Source organism: Octodon degus, unplaced genomic scaffold (genome assembly GCF_000260255.1).
Source record: "Octodon degus isolate 3935 unplaced genomic scaffold, OctDeg1.0 scaffold00019, whole genome shotgun sequence".
Classification (NCBI taxonomy): Eukaryota; Metazoa; Chordata; class Mammalia; order Rodentia; family Octodontidae; genus Octodon; species Octodon degus.
This window is the reverse complement of record NW_004524595.1, coordinates 4,637,830-4,655,532: the sequence shown is the minus strand read 5'-3', so window position 1 is coordinate 4,655,532 and position 17,703 is coordinate 4,637,830. Positions and strand designations below refer to the sequence as shown.

At 44.4% G+C, this 17,703-nt stretch overlaps 1 protein-coding gene across 4 annotated transcripts in view; it reads left to right on the top strand.

Annotated features, from left to right (window-relative positions):
* Gckr (glucokinase regulator) overlaps nt 1-8,343 on the top strand; it is a 26,080-nt gene extending 17,737 nt beyond the window's left edge. For all 4 annotated transcript variants that reach the window (XM_023710962.1, XM_023710961.1, XM_023710963.1 and 1 more), the window contains 3 exons: nt 3,861-4,010; nt 7,410-7,544; nt 7,976-8,343. In XM_023710962.1, coding sequence (XP_023566730.1) covers nt 3,861-4,010; nt 7,410-7,544; nt 7,976-8,146 — 456 coding nt within the window. In that variant the 3' untranslated portion in view covers nt 8,147-8,343. The remainder of the gene's footprint in view (nt 1-3,860; nt 4,011-7,409; nt 7,545-7,975) is intronic.
* Nucleotides 8,344-17,703: the final 9,360 nt, after the last annotated feature.

The window sequence follows — 17,703 nt, the reverse complement described above, 5'->3', positions numbered from 1 at the left end:
ACACTAGCTCGGCTCAAATGCATGAATCAAGAGCGTCGATAGTAAATAAGCAGCAGCAGAAAGATATAGAAGAAATCAGAGCGCAATTCTTTTCTGAAATTAAAAAAGAACTCTCAGAACTCGTAGCAGATGAAGTAAAGAAGCAGCTAGAGAAACATAAGCAGGAAACCCAATCTGAAGACTATGCCTCACTTTGGATGGGTTTATTGTTTCTTCATTCTATTCAGGTTAAATTTCTTGGCAAGGGCACACAGTGGAAGTTGTTCCCTTACCAGTGAGTCCCATCAGGAGGTAGCTGATGTCAGCTTCTTTTCTTTTTTTAGTGTTTTGTTTTTTGCTTTTTATTTTGGCGGAACCAGGGATTGAACTCAGGCCCTTGCGCTTGCCAGGCAAGCACTTATTCTACTGAGCCATCTCCCTGGCCCCCGCTTTTCTTGATGAGGCTGCATTTGGTCCCCTGGTGAAGGTGATGTCTCTTAGCTTCCCCTCATCCTACTGCTCAGCATTCTCTCACCTCTGGTTTGAGCATCCATTGGTGACTCTCAGTTTTCACGATGGTGGTATCTATTTCTGTCCCTTCTATCTATATCATTAGTTGACATTCTTATGCAAGGAACAGCATCTTGTTACTTTCTTTTTCTCTATTTATGTTTGGTTAGTGTCCTTCTGGACTCATAATCTTTTGTTGTTGTTATTGTATTTTAATGGCAGCAGTCTTTGAACCCAGGGCTTTTTCACTGAGCTATATCCTCAGCCCTTTTTAATTTTTTAAAATTTTCAGACAGGGTCTCATTAAGTTACTAAATTCTGTATTTTCCCCCAATAAGATCTAACTGGAAAATAAATGCTGCTTGTTACCATGGTAATGGCCAGGGGCTGTGCAGAAGAGTCTACCTCACTATTCTCTTGCTCAGCAGCTATCCTGTCGTGGCAGTTAAGGCAAGGTTACTGGGGCTGACATTTTTTATCTCTAATTTTCAAGACTGATTCATTTCTTTTCTCTTTCTTTCTTTTTTTTTTTTTTTTTTTTTTTTTGGCGGTACTGGGGATTGAACTCAGGACTTTGCACTTGCCAGGCAAGTGCTTATTCTCCTGAGCTATCTCCCCAGCCCAAGACTGATTATTTTCTGATTAGGTCTTATTTTCCAGGAAAATGCAGAGGTACAGGCTGGGGTCAAACTTGGGATCTTCCTGCCTCAGCCTTTCAAAATGCTGGAATTACAGGAATGTGCCGCCAGACCTGGTTTACTTGTTTCATGTTAATTTTTAAGATGTGAGTTTACTCACGTAGGCTTCTTATATAATGTTCACACTCATATTTCAATACTCTTTGCTGTGCTTTTTGCAAAACAAAAACAAAAGAAAACATTTTTTCTTAGGCAAAGGTGTAACACACCTGATTTACAGCTTGCATTTTTATTTATTTATTTGTGTGTGTGGCCAGCTCAGCCCACCAGGGGGCTGGGCTGGCTGGCATGTGGTGCCGGGGGATTGAACCGTGGTCCCTGTGCTTTGCTAAGCTTGTTCTGAGTAGGTGCTTTAGACCATTGAGCCATCTCACCAGCCCTACAGCTTCCATTTTTGTTTGACAAAATATTCTAAAAATATCAGTAAAGATCCCTTCCTCATTAGTGTGGGGGGTGGAGTGGGCGAGTGTGTGTGGGTGGTGTCTTATGTGTCTGTGTGCATGTACAATAGTTTAGCTGGTCATCTCCTATGTAGAGCATTTAGCTTGTTTTGAGGATTTTGTTATTGCCAATAAGGTAGTGAGTATGCATGTATTTTTGTAGTGTTAGAAGTGTCTTTTTGGGATAAGTTCTGGAAGTATTACAGTTGGGTGAGTGGCCAAATGCATAAGTAATTTTGTTAAACACAGTAAAATTTTCTTATGTGAGAGTTGTATCATTTACTTTTCATATCAGCAGTGCGTGAGCATGCCACTGCCGGTGGGCCTTTCTCAGGATAAGTCCAGCTTTTGGACTTAGGTCAGTTGACCTGATAGATAAGCAGTGCCATTTATGTGTAGTGTTCATCTGAATTTCTTTTATTATATGTGAACTCTTGCAAAACTTAAAAATGTATGTTTAGATGTTTAATGCTTCAGTTTGCTCTTATGTAATGGGACAAGGCATGCATTTCAGTTCTATATTCTTTCATGTAATTTTCCAATGTACTTTACTAAATACATCTTTTCCTGAGTGATTTGGGATGCTGCCTTATCACACACTCAACTTCCTGTGCGTTACTTCACTTCTGGATTTTCCATTCAGTTTCTTTGGTCTTTCTACTGATGTGCTGCTGCTACCTTATATTTAATTATAGATATTTTATGTTATGTGTAGTACACAGTAGGATTAATCTTTCCATCATTTTTCTTCAAGGATTTTCCTAGCTATTGTTGAAAGTTTATTTTCTCATATGAACTTTAAAATCAACATGTCTCTGGGTGTGGTGGTACAGGCCTGTAGGATCACCACAGATTCTATGAGGTACATAATGAGTTCAAGGCCGGTCTGAGCTACATATTCAATCTCTGTTTTGAAAGCCTCAAAATAGGGTTGGGGAGATAGCTCAGTAGAATAAGCGCTTGCCTGGCAAGCAGAAGGGCCTGAGTTCAATCCCCGGTTCTGCCAAAATAAATAAACCCAAAGTGAAAGCCTCAAAATAATAAAAATGAAATGGACATGTCTAGCTCCAAATTATGTTAACCTTTAAATACATTTGTGTTGCAGATAGTTTATGATAAAAGTGGTTAGTAGTGCCAGGGAGATGGCTCAGTGGAATAAGAGCTTCCCTGGCATGTGCAAGAGCCTGAGTTCAATCCCAGGTTCTGAAAAAAAAAAAAAAAGAATTAAAAATGGTTAGTAGTATAATGATATAACCCAAATTTAATTGTACTCTTTCTTAGGGACAGTGTGACATACAGCTTACAGAATCAGTACATACACCAGCCAGCTTCACTGGTCAGATTTCTGTCCTGCACTTATTAAATACATTCCAATACTCTCTTCCAGGGGTTTATTTGCCCAACTATTTCAGCAGCTCTAGATTAAAGAGATAAAAGTAGTCACAACCTGTTTTCCTAGTCTGCCAGGACCATATCAATCCTCTTAATACCCCTATTGCTGTCTGAGTGCAATAATAGATGTTATAAGTCCCACAAACTGAGCAAGCTATGTGGGCCAAGGATAGGTGGTGGGCATACTCACAGTGTGTGTGTGTGTGTGTGTGTGTGTGTGTGTGTGTGTGTTCCTTTTCACCTTGCTTCCCCACATTCTCTCACTGGTTCAGTAGGAAATGCCCTCCTTATTGAATCAGAAGACTTAGATTTAGTTCAGCTTCCGTATCTCACTAGCATATGAACTTATTCAAGTTAATTCATGTCTGACCTCTGGTTTCCTCACACATACAAGTGGGGATAGAAACACCTATTGCACAGGGATGCTCTAAGGGTTAAAGGGAATTCATTCTTCAACTGACTTCCATTGATCGGCAGCCCTGTGTCAGCCATTATCCAAAGACACCACCTCTGCCTCATTTAGCGGATGAGTCCCAAGGCTTACACTTCTCCTTATCTGCTACCAAGGAACAAAAGGACACATTAGCAAGAGGAAAACCCGACTACAGAAAGAGTCAGAGATTTTTGTCTACTCAGTAGGCAAAAGCAGGAGTGGTTGAAGCTACTGGGCTTGCCTGGGACAGTCCTGGTTTACACCCAGTGTCCTAAGATGTAAACCCCGGGTTGTTCAAACAAACATTTTCTTTATTTGCTCTCTTGTTTTCCACCTGTGGTTTCTTATCCATCCTGTGGCTCTCCTGTCCTCTAATTTTTGACAACCCCATACATCTGTCTTTTTTAGAAGTTCCAGCGTGAGCTGAGCACCAAGTGGGTGCTGAATACGGTGAGTACAGGGGCCCACGTGCTTCTGGGGAAGATCCTACAAAACCACATGCTGGACCTCCGCATCCGTAACTCCAAGCTGTTCTGGCGGGCACTGGCCATGCTGCAGGTAGGAATGTAGTGGGCAGAGCTCAGCGTCCAGGCTGCTGTGGGAGGGCATTTTGCAGAGGCAGGGGATGTGTGGGGGTGTGGCCAAATTTTTCTCCTCTTCCTTTTATCAGGAGCATCCTCTCCTGAGTGTGTATGGACACATGGGCACATGAGTATGAGCTGTGACTGTTAGCCAAGAGACTTCCAATTACAAGCATACAACAGAAATACAGCTCATATTGGTTTAAGCTAAAAAAGATAAGTGGTTGTTCTAGGGCATCCAGATGCCCTACTGACAGAATCTAGAACCTTTAGCCTTTAGCTCTGTTTTCCTCTGCGTTGCTTGCACTCTGGCAGATTTTATCCACTAGAAGGCATATCATGTAGTGCCAAATGGACATCCTGCCAATTTAGTGAACCTGGTGGGAGGAGAGCATTTTGTCCTTGTGATTCCTAGAAATGCCTGAGGGAAGGGTCCTCATTGGCTTGTGTGGGGTCACATGAGCACTCCTGAACCAATCACTGTCCTCCAAGTGACAGGACACCTTTCCTTCAAGATGGTGGCAGAGGAAGGGGCCACAGGTGAGCTTCAGTCAGGCCTTGTAGCCTGATGATGGGGAACAATATTTCTCCAGGGGAAAATCCAAGTGCTAGAATCAGAAAGAAGAGGAAGAGTTGCTGAGCAGATAGCACAAGGGTGGCCTTGAATGTTACCATCCTTGACCTTAAGGTTGCCAACTTTAGCAAAGCAAAGCAAACAAACAAAAAACCAGGACAGCCAGTTAGATTTGAATTTCATATAAATAGTTTTAAAGTATATGTATGTCCCATGCAATAATTGGGACATATATGAATTTTTTTATTATGTATCTGAAATTCAGTTTTAATTGGATATCCTGCATTTCTATTTGCTAAATCTGGCTGCCCTATGTAAAAAGAACCAATCTATGCACATTTAGTGAATTCCCACTGGATTCCTAAAACAATCAATGGAACTCAATGAAGTCCATAGAACAACAAAGAAGGTAGAGTCAGTCTGTACTATAATAGAGATGGCTTCATGGGAGTAGTATTTGAGCTAGGCTTGGGAATCAGGACTTGGTTTATGCAGGGCAGAAGAGTCCTGTTTGAAGGAGCTTTAGCCAAGGCCCAGAAGGGGAACGTGGTATAGTGTGTAGTGGATATAGGTCTGACAGAGTGAAGAGTCATTTTATACAGCAGTGAAAGATTATAAAGGGAAGGGATGGTGAAAGGTTAACACCAGGCAGGAGTTTGGGCTTGCCAAATATAGCTGGAGCTGTGCTGTCCAGAATGGTGGCCACCAGCCACATGTGGCTTTTAATTTTTTTTTTCATTTATGTATTTCGTACAGGGTTTCACTGTGCAGCTCGGACTTGTAGTGATCCTCCTGTTTTTGGCCTCCCCACTGCTGGGATTATAGGAGTGCGCCACCATGCTCGGACTCAGTCGCTGGCTCATTGTACCCCAGGGGCGGGACCAGTGTGGCATGGGGACCAGGAATTGAAACCTAGTCCCTGATCTTACCAAAGAAGGTGCTTAGTCCTCTGAGCTGTCTCGCTGGCCCTCACATGTGGCTTTTGAGTGCTTGAAATCAAGCTTGACTGACTGAGGAACAGAATTTTATTTTATCTATTTATTTTTGGTATTTAGTACAGGGTCTACAGGGTGTACAGAGTCTCACTATGTAGATCAGACTTGTAGTGATTCTCCTGTTTTCAGCCTGCCAAGTTCTGGGTTTACAGGTGCATGCCACCACGCCCAGTCTCAATCACAGTCTCAGCGCGTCCCAGGGCCCCTGCCATTGCACTTGGCCTAAGCAGGTGCTTTAGTCCGCTAAGCTATCTGACTGGCCCAGAACAGAGTTTTAATTTTATTTATTTACTTACTTATTTTGCAGTATGGGGGATCGAACTCAGGGATACTCTACTACTGAGCTACATCCTCACCCCAGTACTTACTTTTTAATGTGAGACAGGGTTTTACTAAGTTCCCCAGACTGAACTTGAATTTGTAATCCTCCTGCTTCAGTCTCCTGAGTAGCTGGGATTACAAGTGTGCACCATTATATCCAGCTGAATTTTTTATTTTATATAAAAAAATGAAGCAATGTAGATTTTCATTAAATACAATTTTATTATTTTGATAGGTTTGCATTTCACTATTTTTTTTTTTTTTTTTTTTTTGGTGGTACTGGGGATTGAATTCAGGACCCCGTGCATGCCAGGCAAGCACTTATTCCACTGAGCTATCTCTCCAGCCCTTGCATTTCACTTTTTAACATTGCAAATTGAATACCCAAATTGGAGTGTACTGTAGTTGTAAAATATACACCAGAAATCAAAATTTATTATAAAAGTGTTATAAATTACCTTCCTTCATAACTTTTAGGATTGCTTATGTGAAAAAAATATTGCTTATATGTTGAGAGATTTGAATGTGTTAATTTAAATAAGTAAATTAATTAAAATTAATTTCGGGGTTGGGAAGATGGCTCAGTAGAATAAGCCCTTCCCTGGCAAGCACAAGGGCCTGTGTTCAATCCCCGGTTTTGCAAAAAAAAAAAAATAATAATAATAATTAATTTCATCTTCTTTTTGAGACAGAATCTTGCTATGTAGTTCAGGCTGGCCTTGAACTTATAGCAATCCTCCTACTTAAACATCCCAAGTGCTGGGATTACAGGTGTGCACCACCATACTCAGCCACCTGTATCTTTTTTTTTTCTTTTTAAATTTCATATATTTATTCACAGTGTGGACTTATGGTGAATCCCATTTCAGCTTCCCCTCCTGTGGGATTACAGGCATGTGCCACCACGCCCAATTTCAGTGGCAGGCTTGGCACTCTTGGGGCCAGGATGGCACTGCATGTGGTGCTAGGGATCAAACCCTGGTCCCTGCGCCTGCCTAAGCAGATGCCCAGTCTGCTAAGCTATCTCACAGGTGAGGTGCAGGGTAGATCTGGTTAGGGAGGAAACTGGAGAGAGTTCAGGTTAAAATGAACCAAACTGTGTTGTTAGGACACATTTGAAAGTTTGGCCAATTTACCATTAATTTCGGCTTATGCCAGCCAAGCACTGCCCACCACCAACTCCTGCAAACCCACTGGTTGGGTTTTTTTTGGTGGAAGGAATTTGAGACAGGGTCTTGATATGTAGTTCAGGCTGGCCTGGAAATCGCTTACATAGTCCTGTAAGGCTTACATAGACTGTCCTTGAACTTCCAGCTGCCCTGCCTCAGCCTCCTAAGTGCTGGGATTACAGGCATGTGCCACTATGCCCAGCTACCCAGTGCTTCTATACCCTTGGGGATTGTGAGACAAACCAGCCTTCACGATCCCGGCCTGTGACTTCCCCTTTCTCCTCCTCTGACCCCTGCCCGGTCCACTCTGTCCACAGCGGTTCTCAGGACAATCCAAAGTGCGATGTATTGAGAGCCTCCTCCAAACCATCCACTTTCCTCAGCCCCTGACAGATGAAATTCGGGCTGCGCCCATCTCCTGCCACGTCCAGGTCGCACAGGAGAAGGAACAGGTATTCTGCCCCCTGCTGGTCACTCGACAACTATGTACTTAGCGAGTACTTTCAGGATAGTACCAGGAACTTGGTTGGACAAAGCTTAGCGGTATTTTGTCACGGGAAGCTCCACATTCATGGGTGAGATCTGATTGTGACAAGTGGTGACAGGGTGCAGAAAAGGTGCAGGAAAGGACCTTTCTGTCTTGGAGGGAATCAAAAAGTACAAAGAGTTTCTTTCGCTCGGTTTTGAGGGATGAACAGGAGTTTTCTGGGTCAGGGTGCAGATTTCCTCTCAGTCTCAGCCCTTCATGCATTTTATGAGCACTCTCGAGGATTAACAACCGTCTGTTTTTGCATACAGCCTATTGGCTCCCGACTCCTGCACCCAATGAATACTCTAGCACCTTCCTGCTCAGCCTTGTGTTCTCACCGCCTCTTCCCCACAGGTCATCCCCGTGGCCTTGCTGAGCCTCCTGTGTCGGTGCTCGGTCCCCGCTGCTCAGGCGCGCGTGGCTGCAGCTCCCTCGGCCTGCGAGGCCATCAGGAACGCCCTGGGTGGGCCGGGCCGGAAGCGCGGCGCTGACCCCCCGGAGGCCTTGCAGCCCGAGGTGCAGTGAACTGGGGCTGCGCTGCCAAGGGGACTCGGAGCCCAGGCCCGGGGCGCCAGCGGCCCTCGGTGAAGAGGAAGATTTCTTCTGCCCTGGGGGACTGTTCTTGCTCGGGACTCACTGGTTTCCACCTTCGCTAGCTTATTCTGCTTTTAGAAATAAAACACCTTGTTTTGTAAAGGTAACACTGCAAAGTCAGTAAATCAGGCTCACTCAGCAGAGCAGACGTGGGCAGGACGGTGGTTTGCTTGGTTCCAAGCGCAGGTTCCATGTCTTCCAGTATTCATTGCACTGGCCCGACGCCCCAACCTTGTTGTAGCGTCCCTGCGTCGTTCCTCATCCGTCGCACACAGCTTACTGCACGTGCACACTATGCACTTTGTGGTCCCACACAGACACACACAAGGAGAGGAGATGTGGAGCCTTTAGAGAGAGAATTCCGGGAAGCAGGGAGTTGTGCCCCTGGTACCGTGTAAGCCTCCTCACTAAGAAACTACCCGGGAGACCATGAAGTAAGGCTTGCAGCCCCTGCCCCGGGTTGGGGCTGGGCAGAAGGGCCTGGGGGTGCCGAGTACTGTTTGGTGGTGACACCCCCTCCCCCACGAACACAAGAAGCCTCAGTTTGCGTGTTGTAATCTCCCGCTCTCACATGTTTTGACCAATAGAGGGCGCCCTCTTCAGTGCCAGACCCGGACCCCTGTGGCTCCAACAGTAGAGAGCCGGCTCCCCCTGCTGGCAGAGGAATGTCCAGCTCGTAGACCCCCTGGGGTGCTCAGGCATAAAACCCTCGCGAAGGTCACTGAGACCTTTGGGCCGGATCGTGGTGACTGAGGAGCCGGATTTCAGTTTTATAAGGGTAACCAATCTTTGAAAGGCAGCCATAGGCCCCGCCATACGGCTGTGGACCTCCAGCCTCTCTCTGAGCTGTTTTCCTGTTCTTTACGTTGCCGCCTTAGATCGTTAACCAGCACCCCCCCCCCCCCCCCCCCCCCCCCCCCCCCCCCCCCCCCCCCCCCCCCCCCCCCCCCCCCCCCCCCCCCCCCCCCCCCCCCGTGTCTTCTGAGTGTCGCACCTTTTTGTCTTTCACCCTCCAGAAACACTTCTTCCTAAGTCTGCAGTTCCAGAGGGCTGCAGTTATGCAGTTAGGCAAGGAGGCTGCAAAGGCCATCAGCTCCTGTCCCCACGACTCTCTCCTGCGTGTCTTCACTTTGTACCTTGATGTCATAAGCAAAGTCATCAGAGAAGAGATCTAGCTTTCTAGAGCCCAAGGGAGCGGAGCACCCCTTGAATCTCTGCATGCTGCCCACATTCACATGAGCTGGAAGTCAGCGCAGGATTAGATTTCCCATACACGACATGCAAGAGGACTCCGCAGCTCATGTCTTTTACCTGAAAGCACTTAGATGGTGTAAAGACATCCAGAGAATTTAATTCTTACATAGTTCAACGTGATACTCAGGTGTCCGTGAACAAGGTTCACTGCTCAGCTTTGAAACACTAGAGGCTAGTCACACTGTGGCAGTCAGAGTAGACAGGTGACAAAGACTGGAACCTTATGCCGTAGAAACGTAAAAACACATATAGGTGATTCTAATACAAGATGCAGGGAGCTGAAGTGGGTTGGAGCAGCAGGTTAAGAATAGAGAACTGTCAGAACTGCTGTGAGAGATTACAGCATAGGCTCAATCTTAAAGGAATTTTTAGAAGAAGGTTGTGGTAAAGGAACAATCAAAGAAAATTTATCACTGAGGGGCTGGAGATGCAGCTTAGTGGGACAGCACTGGTCTAGCAGTGCAGGCCCCTGGTTTCAGTCCCAGCAACACACACACACACACACACACACACACACACACACACCCTGCCTGCAAAACTATGGCATGGTCTATTGTCGATACAGGATAGTAATTATGCTGAAACTGACTAATGGGTTTCACCCGATGATCTTTATTGTGCTGGAGAAAATGGAGGCAATGATATCCTCATCAAAACCAAGAAGTGGGGGGGCTGGGATATAGCTCAGCAGCATAGCATTAGCCTGGTGAGTGCAAGGTCTTGTGTTCCATTCTTGACTTAAAAAAAGAAAGGATCAGGTAGAAGATATTTGGATCTTGCACATGCCTCAAGCTGAATGTAGTAAAAATGGCATTTCTGATCTCCAAATCAGCTCGCTAATCTCTTTATAACTTTGGTGGTCTTGGGGCCGGCGAGATAGTGTAGTGGATTAAGCACTTGCTTAGGCAAGCACGGAGACCAGTACTCAATCCCTAACACCACATGCTGGGCCAACCTTGCCCCCAGGCGCGCTGAGCTGGCCACTGAGTCCAGGTGTGGTGGTGCATGCCTGTAATCCTAGCACTGGGGAGGCTGAAAACAGGAGGATCATTACAAATCCGGGCTGTGTAGTGAGACCCTGTACCAAATACATAGAAAGAAAGAAAAGAAAGAAAAAAGAAAAAAAACCCTTTGGTGATCTTGGATTTTCGGCTGGAGCCAGGTCTTGGATGGTAGATGGGCTGTGGAGTTCAAAGTGGATGGTAGGATGTGTAGAGGAGGGAAGGGCCTTCAACTGACTCTGGAGGTGGACTCTAAAAACAAAGACAAATGTCTAAGATTGCCTATAAATGCAGGCATGGCTTGGACAGGGGTTCAAACTGTAGGATTAGGACAGGCATTGACTTAGGTGGCACAAAATGCTGCCATCATGGGAGAGGGATGAATTGATTCACTTTAAAACTAGTAACCCATGTACTGTGGAGCCAGAGAGACAGGAAAAGGAGCCCTAAACATCTTACAGTGTGAGAAAGTGAGGGGTTGCTCAAAACCCCATGGTGATGAATATGTCACAGGGACACAGGTGCCAGGATGAGAGGAGTGCCTGGTGGCAAAAGTTGGAGCAACTGAACAACAAAATAAGTAACATAGTACTGTATTAGACTATAACACAAAGTACTATGTGATAAATATACACAAATTCATATCAATAAAAGTAAATGGATAGAATATGATGAGGAGAGACAAACTTTTTTTTTCTTTCTTTCTTTTTCGGAACCGGGGATTGAACTCAGGCCCTTATGCTTGCCAGGCAAGCACTTATTCTACTGAGCCATCGCCCCAGCCTTTAGACAAACTTTTCTGCACAAGAAATCAGATACATAGAGATGGAGATAGAGATAGACAGAGATACAAATAGGGATAAAGATAGAAATACAGGTACATACACAGATGCAGATAGTGATATATAGGTAGATCCCTGTCTAGGAAATGGAGTTCAATCATTCCACACCCCCACACCTCCAAAGTGGATTAGGTTTAGAGGCTTACTTCCAAAAATCAAAGTATGGAAAGAGAAAAAATAGCAAATTTACAGTGGAGAAAACTCATAGGCTTGACCATAATCAAGTAATTGAGACTGGTATCACCAGCTAATATCATGTACCTCCTTTTTTTTATGTACCTTCTGATATGATATTTGAAGGGTATGCTTGCTACCTCTGGTATTCTTCCTCCCCAAACACATAACCTTTGTCTAAGCATAGAGAAAACAACACAGAAACTGAAATCTAGGGAAATTTTACAGAATACCTGCTTAGGAGCTGGGGGTATAGTTCACGGAAGAATGCTTGACTAGCATGAGCTAGGCTCTGAGTTCAAGTCTCAGAACTGTAAACAAAGTCCTAAATATAGGGCTGGGGATATTGCTTAGTGGCATAAGCACTTGCCTGGAAAATTCAAGGTCTTGAGTTTGAGTCCCAGTATCAGCCCCCTTTTCCCCAAAAGTTCTTAAATACGAAGTGGTACACTGAGTTGGATTTTGAACAGAAAAGACATGAGTGGGAAAATATGAAATCCAAATATAGTTGGCAGTTGAGTTAATAGTAAATATACCAATGTTAATCTTGGGGGTCTTTTTGGGGGGAAGGGTCTACAGGTTGTTCAGGGTCTCACTACTAGATTGGACTCGTAGTGATCCGCCTGTTTACAGCCTCCCAAGAGCTGGGATTATAGGCCCACGCCACCATGCCCAGTCTCAATTGCCCTCTCAGCCTGCCGCAGGGGCAGGGCCGGCATAGCAGGCCTGGGGATCTAACCTCTGGCCCCTGTGCCTGCTTGCAGGCACTTTAATCCACTGAGCTATTTGGCAGGCCCTTTAATCTTGGTTTTGACAAGTGTACCAAAGTTGTATAAGATGTAAAGGTTGGATGAGACTAGAGTACATGAGGGCTCACTGTACTACTTGGCCATATGAATCATTCTAAAATAAAAGGCTTATTTAAAAAAATAAATTTCCTAACTACAATAATACAATTTATAGAAAAGGGTAAATGGAATTAAAAGATTTTAAGCGTTCTGAGCTCTCTATAAGACCTTTAAGTTGCTTTATTTTGTTTTGTTTTGCTTTTTTGAGATAGTCTTGAAATGTAGGTGAAGGCTGTCTCAGAGGTGAGATTACAGGTATACACCACAACACCTGAATAAAACAATAAAAAATTTGATAAATTCAAGATATGAACTAGGTGTAGCCAGGTATGATTTCACAGAGCTGTAATCTCAGCACTCAGGAGGCTGAGGCAGGAAAATTGCTTGGAGTTCAAGGCCAGCCTGAACTACGAAGTGAAACCCTGTCTCAAAAAAAGTATGTGTGTGTGGGGATATTGGAAAATTTTAATGTAAATGAATACACAGTAAGTAGTTTAGTCTGTGAAAGCCTAATAATCCCCTGTGGAGCGAGTCTGCGGTCATGTTGTAGCATGAAAACAGCCATGGACAATATTTTAAAAGAGTGTGATGGGCAGCCATAACTCTTTGTTTGAAAAAACAGGAAGCAGGCTCACTGTGACCCATGGGCTACAGTTTTGTCAACTCCTGTATAGAAAGAATAAAAATCATTCCAGTTAGCAAAGGAGAAAATAGCATCACTTAAAAAATCATCTTCATTCTGCCTGGTGGTGCGCGTCTGTAACCCAGCACTCTGGAGGCTGAGGCAGGAGTGCCACAAGTTTGAGGCTAGTTGGAACTGCATATTGAAACCTTGTCTCAAAAAACAAAACAAACAAACAAAAAATGATTCTCAAAATAAAAGGCAGGAAAGGAGAAAAGGAGAAACACAATGGGACAAAATAGTAAAAGAATGAAGGTTCCGCTTCCAATGTATTTCAATAGTTATGCTAAGTGTAAATGGATTATATGCCCTACTTAAAATCTTTTTTGTTTCAACATGTCTCTTGCAAATAACATACTTTAAAATTGTGTTTTGTATCCAATATTTAAACCAAAGGAGGCCAGGCATGGTAGCAAATGCCTGCCACCCCACCACGTGGGAAGCTGAGGTAGAAGGATTGCTGTGTGTTTGAGGCCAGCCTGGACTATAAAATAAATTCAAGGCCAGCCTGTACTACACAGTGAGGTTGTCTCCAAAAAACAAAATAAGGGGGCTGAGGATATGGCTCAGTGGTAAAGCTCTTGCCTTGCATGCATAATGACCTGGATTCAATCTCCAGCAACACCACAAAAATAAAATAAAAATAGAAAATAAAAGGCAGGTGGCTGGGCTGTAACTCATTGCCAAGGCAGATAGCAGAGTATCTCAAAGGAGAAATAAACTCACACAATTGAAAAATCTACATACTTGTCTTATGAGTCAGTGATGGACTCATCAATGGAACAAAAGCATAGAAATAATACAAAGTTCAACATTAAGAACATGGGGCTGGTGAGATGGCTCAGTGGTCTAATGCACCTACTTAGAACAAGCTAAGCTAAACAAAGCACAGGGACCGCGGTTCAATCCCCCAGCACCACATGCCAGCCAGCCCCGCCCCCTGGTGGGCTGAGCTGGCCACACACACACACACACAAATAAAATTAAAAAAAAAAAAGAACAGCAAAGTTAGTCAAAAGGACATGTGCAGACTCTTTTAATGTCAACTGCAGCATACAACTTATTTTTAAGTATGTGTAAAATTTTTATTTCTTTAAATTTTGTGTTCTTTCAGTGCTGTTGGAAATCAAATCTATGACGTTGCTCTACTGTGAAGCCACCACCTTCACACCAGGTGAATAAAAATTTAGTGCACAGAGAATGTATTTTTATATGAATATTTTATTAGTCCATTTTATGTTCCAAACAAACAAAAAAACCTGGGGGCTGGGGAGATAGCTTGGCGGTCTAAGTGACTGCCTGGTAAGTACAAGGAACTGGATTTGATCTCCTGTACTGCATGCTGTGCCACCCCTGGAACCCTGAACATGTTGAGCCAGCCACTGATACTGGGTGTGGTGGTGCATGCATGTAATCCCAGCACTGGGGAGGCTGAGACAGAAGGATCACTATGAGTCCGAGCTGTGTAGTGAGACCCTGTACCAAATAAACAAATGGACGAAAAGTGTTTTTTGTTTTTTTTAAAATACTGGATACAGGCTAAAAAGAGGTTTGTTTTCCACAGTTCTGGTCCAAGATCAAGGGACTGCATCTGGGGAAGCCTTTATGCTGGCAAACTCCTGAGGAGGGCAGGGCCACTGGGAGAGAGACCAGGAGCAGTGTGCTGGATGTCTCTTTTGGTTTCTCTCCTTCTTCTCCTGAGGCCTCAGTGTCCTATCACGGTCTTTACCTTGAAACCCTTGTGTAAGTCTAATTACCTGTCTGCTACCCTGAAGGCACCCCTTGTGAACCCCAGTACTTGGATTGAGTTTCTCCTAATGGTTCACAACAGGGATTAAATTTCAATTTATGAATCCGTGGGAGACAGTTCACATCCAAGACATAGCACCTATAAACAAAGGCTTGCTTTTATTTGTTTATTTATTTTGAGATAGGGTTTGTTTCACTATGTAGTTCAGGCTGACTTTGAACTCACTTTGTAGCCCAGGATGGCCTCCAACTCACAGTAATTCTCCTGCCTTAGCCTTCCAAGATTTTTTTTTTTTTTTTGTACTAGGAATTGAACCCAGAGATGCTAATCTGATGAGCTACATATCCAGCCCTTTTTGTATTTTTGTTTCCTTGTCATTGTTTTCACAACTCAAGACCTTTATTTTATTTATTTATTTTTGTATTTTAGGGAAGGATCTACAGGATGTTCAAGGTCTCACTACTAGATCAGACTCATAGTGATTCTCCTGTTTACAGCCTCCCAAGTGCTGGGATTACAGGCGGGCCCCACCCTACCCAGTCTCAATCTCTGTCTTTGCACACCCCCCGGGCAGGGCTGGCACAGCAGGTCTGGGGATTGAACCCCCGGCCCCTGTGCCTGCTTGCAGGTGCTTTAATCCACTGAGCTATTTGGCTAGCCCTTAAAACTATTATTGTACTTGTAGGTTTAAACAAAAATTAAACCCTTTTCTTTGTACTAGTAATTGAACTCAGAACCTTGCACTTGCCAAGCAGGTACTGTGCCATTGAGCTATATCCTTGGCCCCACAAAAAAGGCTGGCCTTTAACTCACTATGTAGCCTAGGCTGGCCTCAAACTCACAACAGTCCTCCTGCTTCAGCCTGCCAAGGACTGGGACTAGAGGTGTATGCTACCACACCTGGCTTTCAAGAACCTTCTTTAGGTTGCCTCAGGATTAAACCCTGAATCTTGCTCATGCCAAGCCAAGCAAGCATCCTACTGGTAGGCTATATCCCAGCCCTTTATTTTATTTTATTTTATTTTAAGCCAGAGTCGTGCTAAATTGCCCACGCTAAGCTTTGTGATCCTCCTGCCTCAGCCCTGAGTAGCTGGGATAACAGGTGTTCACCACCATGCCCCACTACTATGTCTGACTCCTAAGACAGTGCCTGCTATTCAATAGTCCACTGGACTGATTTGTCTACATTAATGTTCCTATTAGAAAAAAACTGTTGTAGCATTCTATTAAATTTGACAGAGTACAAGTTGATTCCTTGTGGGCAGGCCAAATAGCTCAGCGGATTAAAGCACCTGCAAGCAGGTGCAGGGGCCAGGGGTTTAATCCCGGGCCCTGCTGTGCTAGCCCTGCCCCTGGAGCACAATGAGCCAGCAATTGAGACTGGGCATAGTGGCACATACCTGTAATCCCAATTCTTGGGAGGCTGTAAACAGGCCCTGAACACCCTATAGACCCTTCCCTAAAAAAAAAAAGAAAAGAAAAGAAAAAGAAAAAATTTTTTAAATGTTGATTCCTTGTAAATTTTTTTGCATCAGGGATTAAATTGTTTGTTTTGTTTTTGAGATAGAGTCTCACTATGTAGCTCCGGCTGGCCTCAAACTCATGTAGCCCTCCTGCCTCAGCCTTCCAACTGCTGGAATTACAGGCATAGGCCACCATGCCCTGCATGTCTGGCCCTGTGTTCTGGATTATGGTTTGGAATATGTGACACCACTGATGCAGGGTAAAGAAACCCTCAACCTGCTAGATATCTGGGATGAGTTCACATTCTCTAAAATTAAAGAATTAGTTTTAGGAAAAACGGAGGTTAAGAGCTGAGTATATTTATTGGGGGAAAGAAAGCTTCTATCTGAGAGAGAGACGGAAGGGGTCCTGAATGGATTGCTGAGGAACCTGCATTTTCTAGGGGTTTTTATAGAGCAAATCCACAAGGTGAGCTGTGTCTAAGGTGGGAAAAATGGGAACTCACAAGGTGGGCATGAGATGAGATGAAACTATGGTCAGCCAATAAGATCACAAGCAAAATAGTTCAGGTAAAATTGATTAAATCAGGATCAAATGGGGAAGCGAGTCACAAAGCAAGCAGATATGAATATAGAACAGGGACTTATCCACTAGGGGGTTGGGTTAGTGATTCTTCCTGGCTTTTTCAAGGTGATTTATACCTGTTTAAAATATCAGTCCCTGATGTTTATCCTTAGCAGTTATGAGTGTATTTATTTCATATTTTGTCTCGAGGTCTGGCCCACAGGAAGTCCCTGTCTCTCCCAAAGTTTCAAGGTATCTCATGTTCCATCCTGGCTCCTTCCAGGTAACCCTGTCTCACTACCTATAATATTCCTGACTCGGGGGCCGGGAAGATGGCTCAGTGGAGTAAGCGCTTCTCTGGTAAGTGCAAGGGCCTGAGTTCAATCCCTGGTTCCGCAAAAAAGAAAAAATTCCTGACTCAGTTGCCTACAACACCATAACCGGACCTCTAAGGAGTGACTGATGCCCGAGAAATGTTCATAGTGCAGAAGAAGTTACTTGGAAGACCTGCTCCTTTGAAACTTTGCTTCCTTACACCCACTTAATGACAATTTATCCTAGACAAGTCATCAATGAGCTCTTCCTTGCGTTTGTTTTTATGGTACAAGGACTCTACTAAACCCCAGCCTTGTTTTTTTAGGCTTCATTACATTGTCCAGGCTGGGTTCGAGCCTGGGGTCCTCCTGCCTTAGCCTCACGAGAAGCTGCACTAGAGGCAGGTGTTGCTGCTCCAGGTTCCTTGAGCTTTACAGTGAGAGCAGAGCTGCAGCAGAGGGGCTGCCGAGGGTGTTGGAGCAGGCACACTGGCAGGCTCTGTGGGTTTGTGCTGGAATGCGCATTGTGATCTCACTTGGAACCACAGGCTTGAGCCAGACAGTTCTATGGCAGAGAAGGGCACAGGGTTGAGGG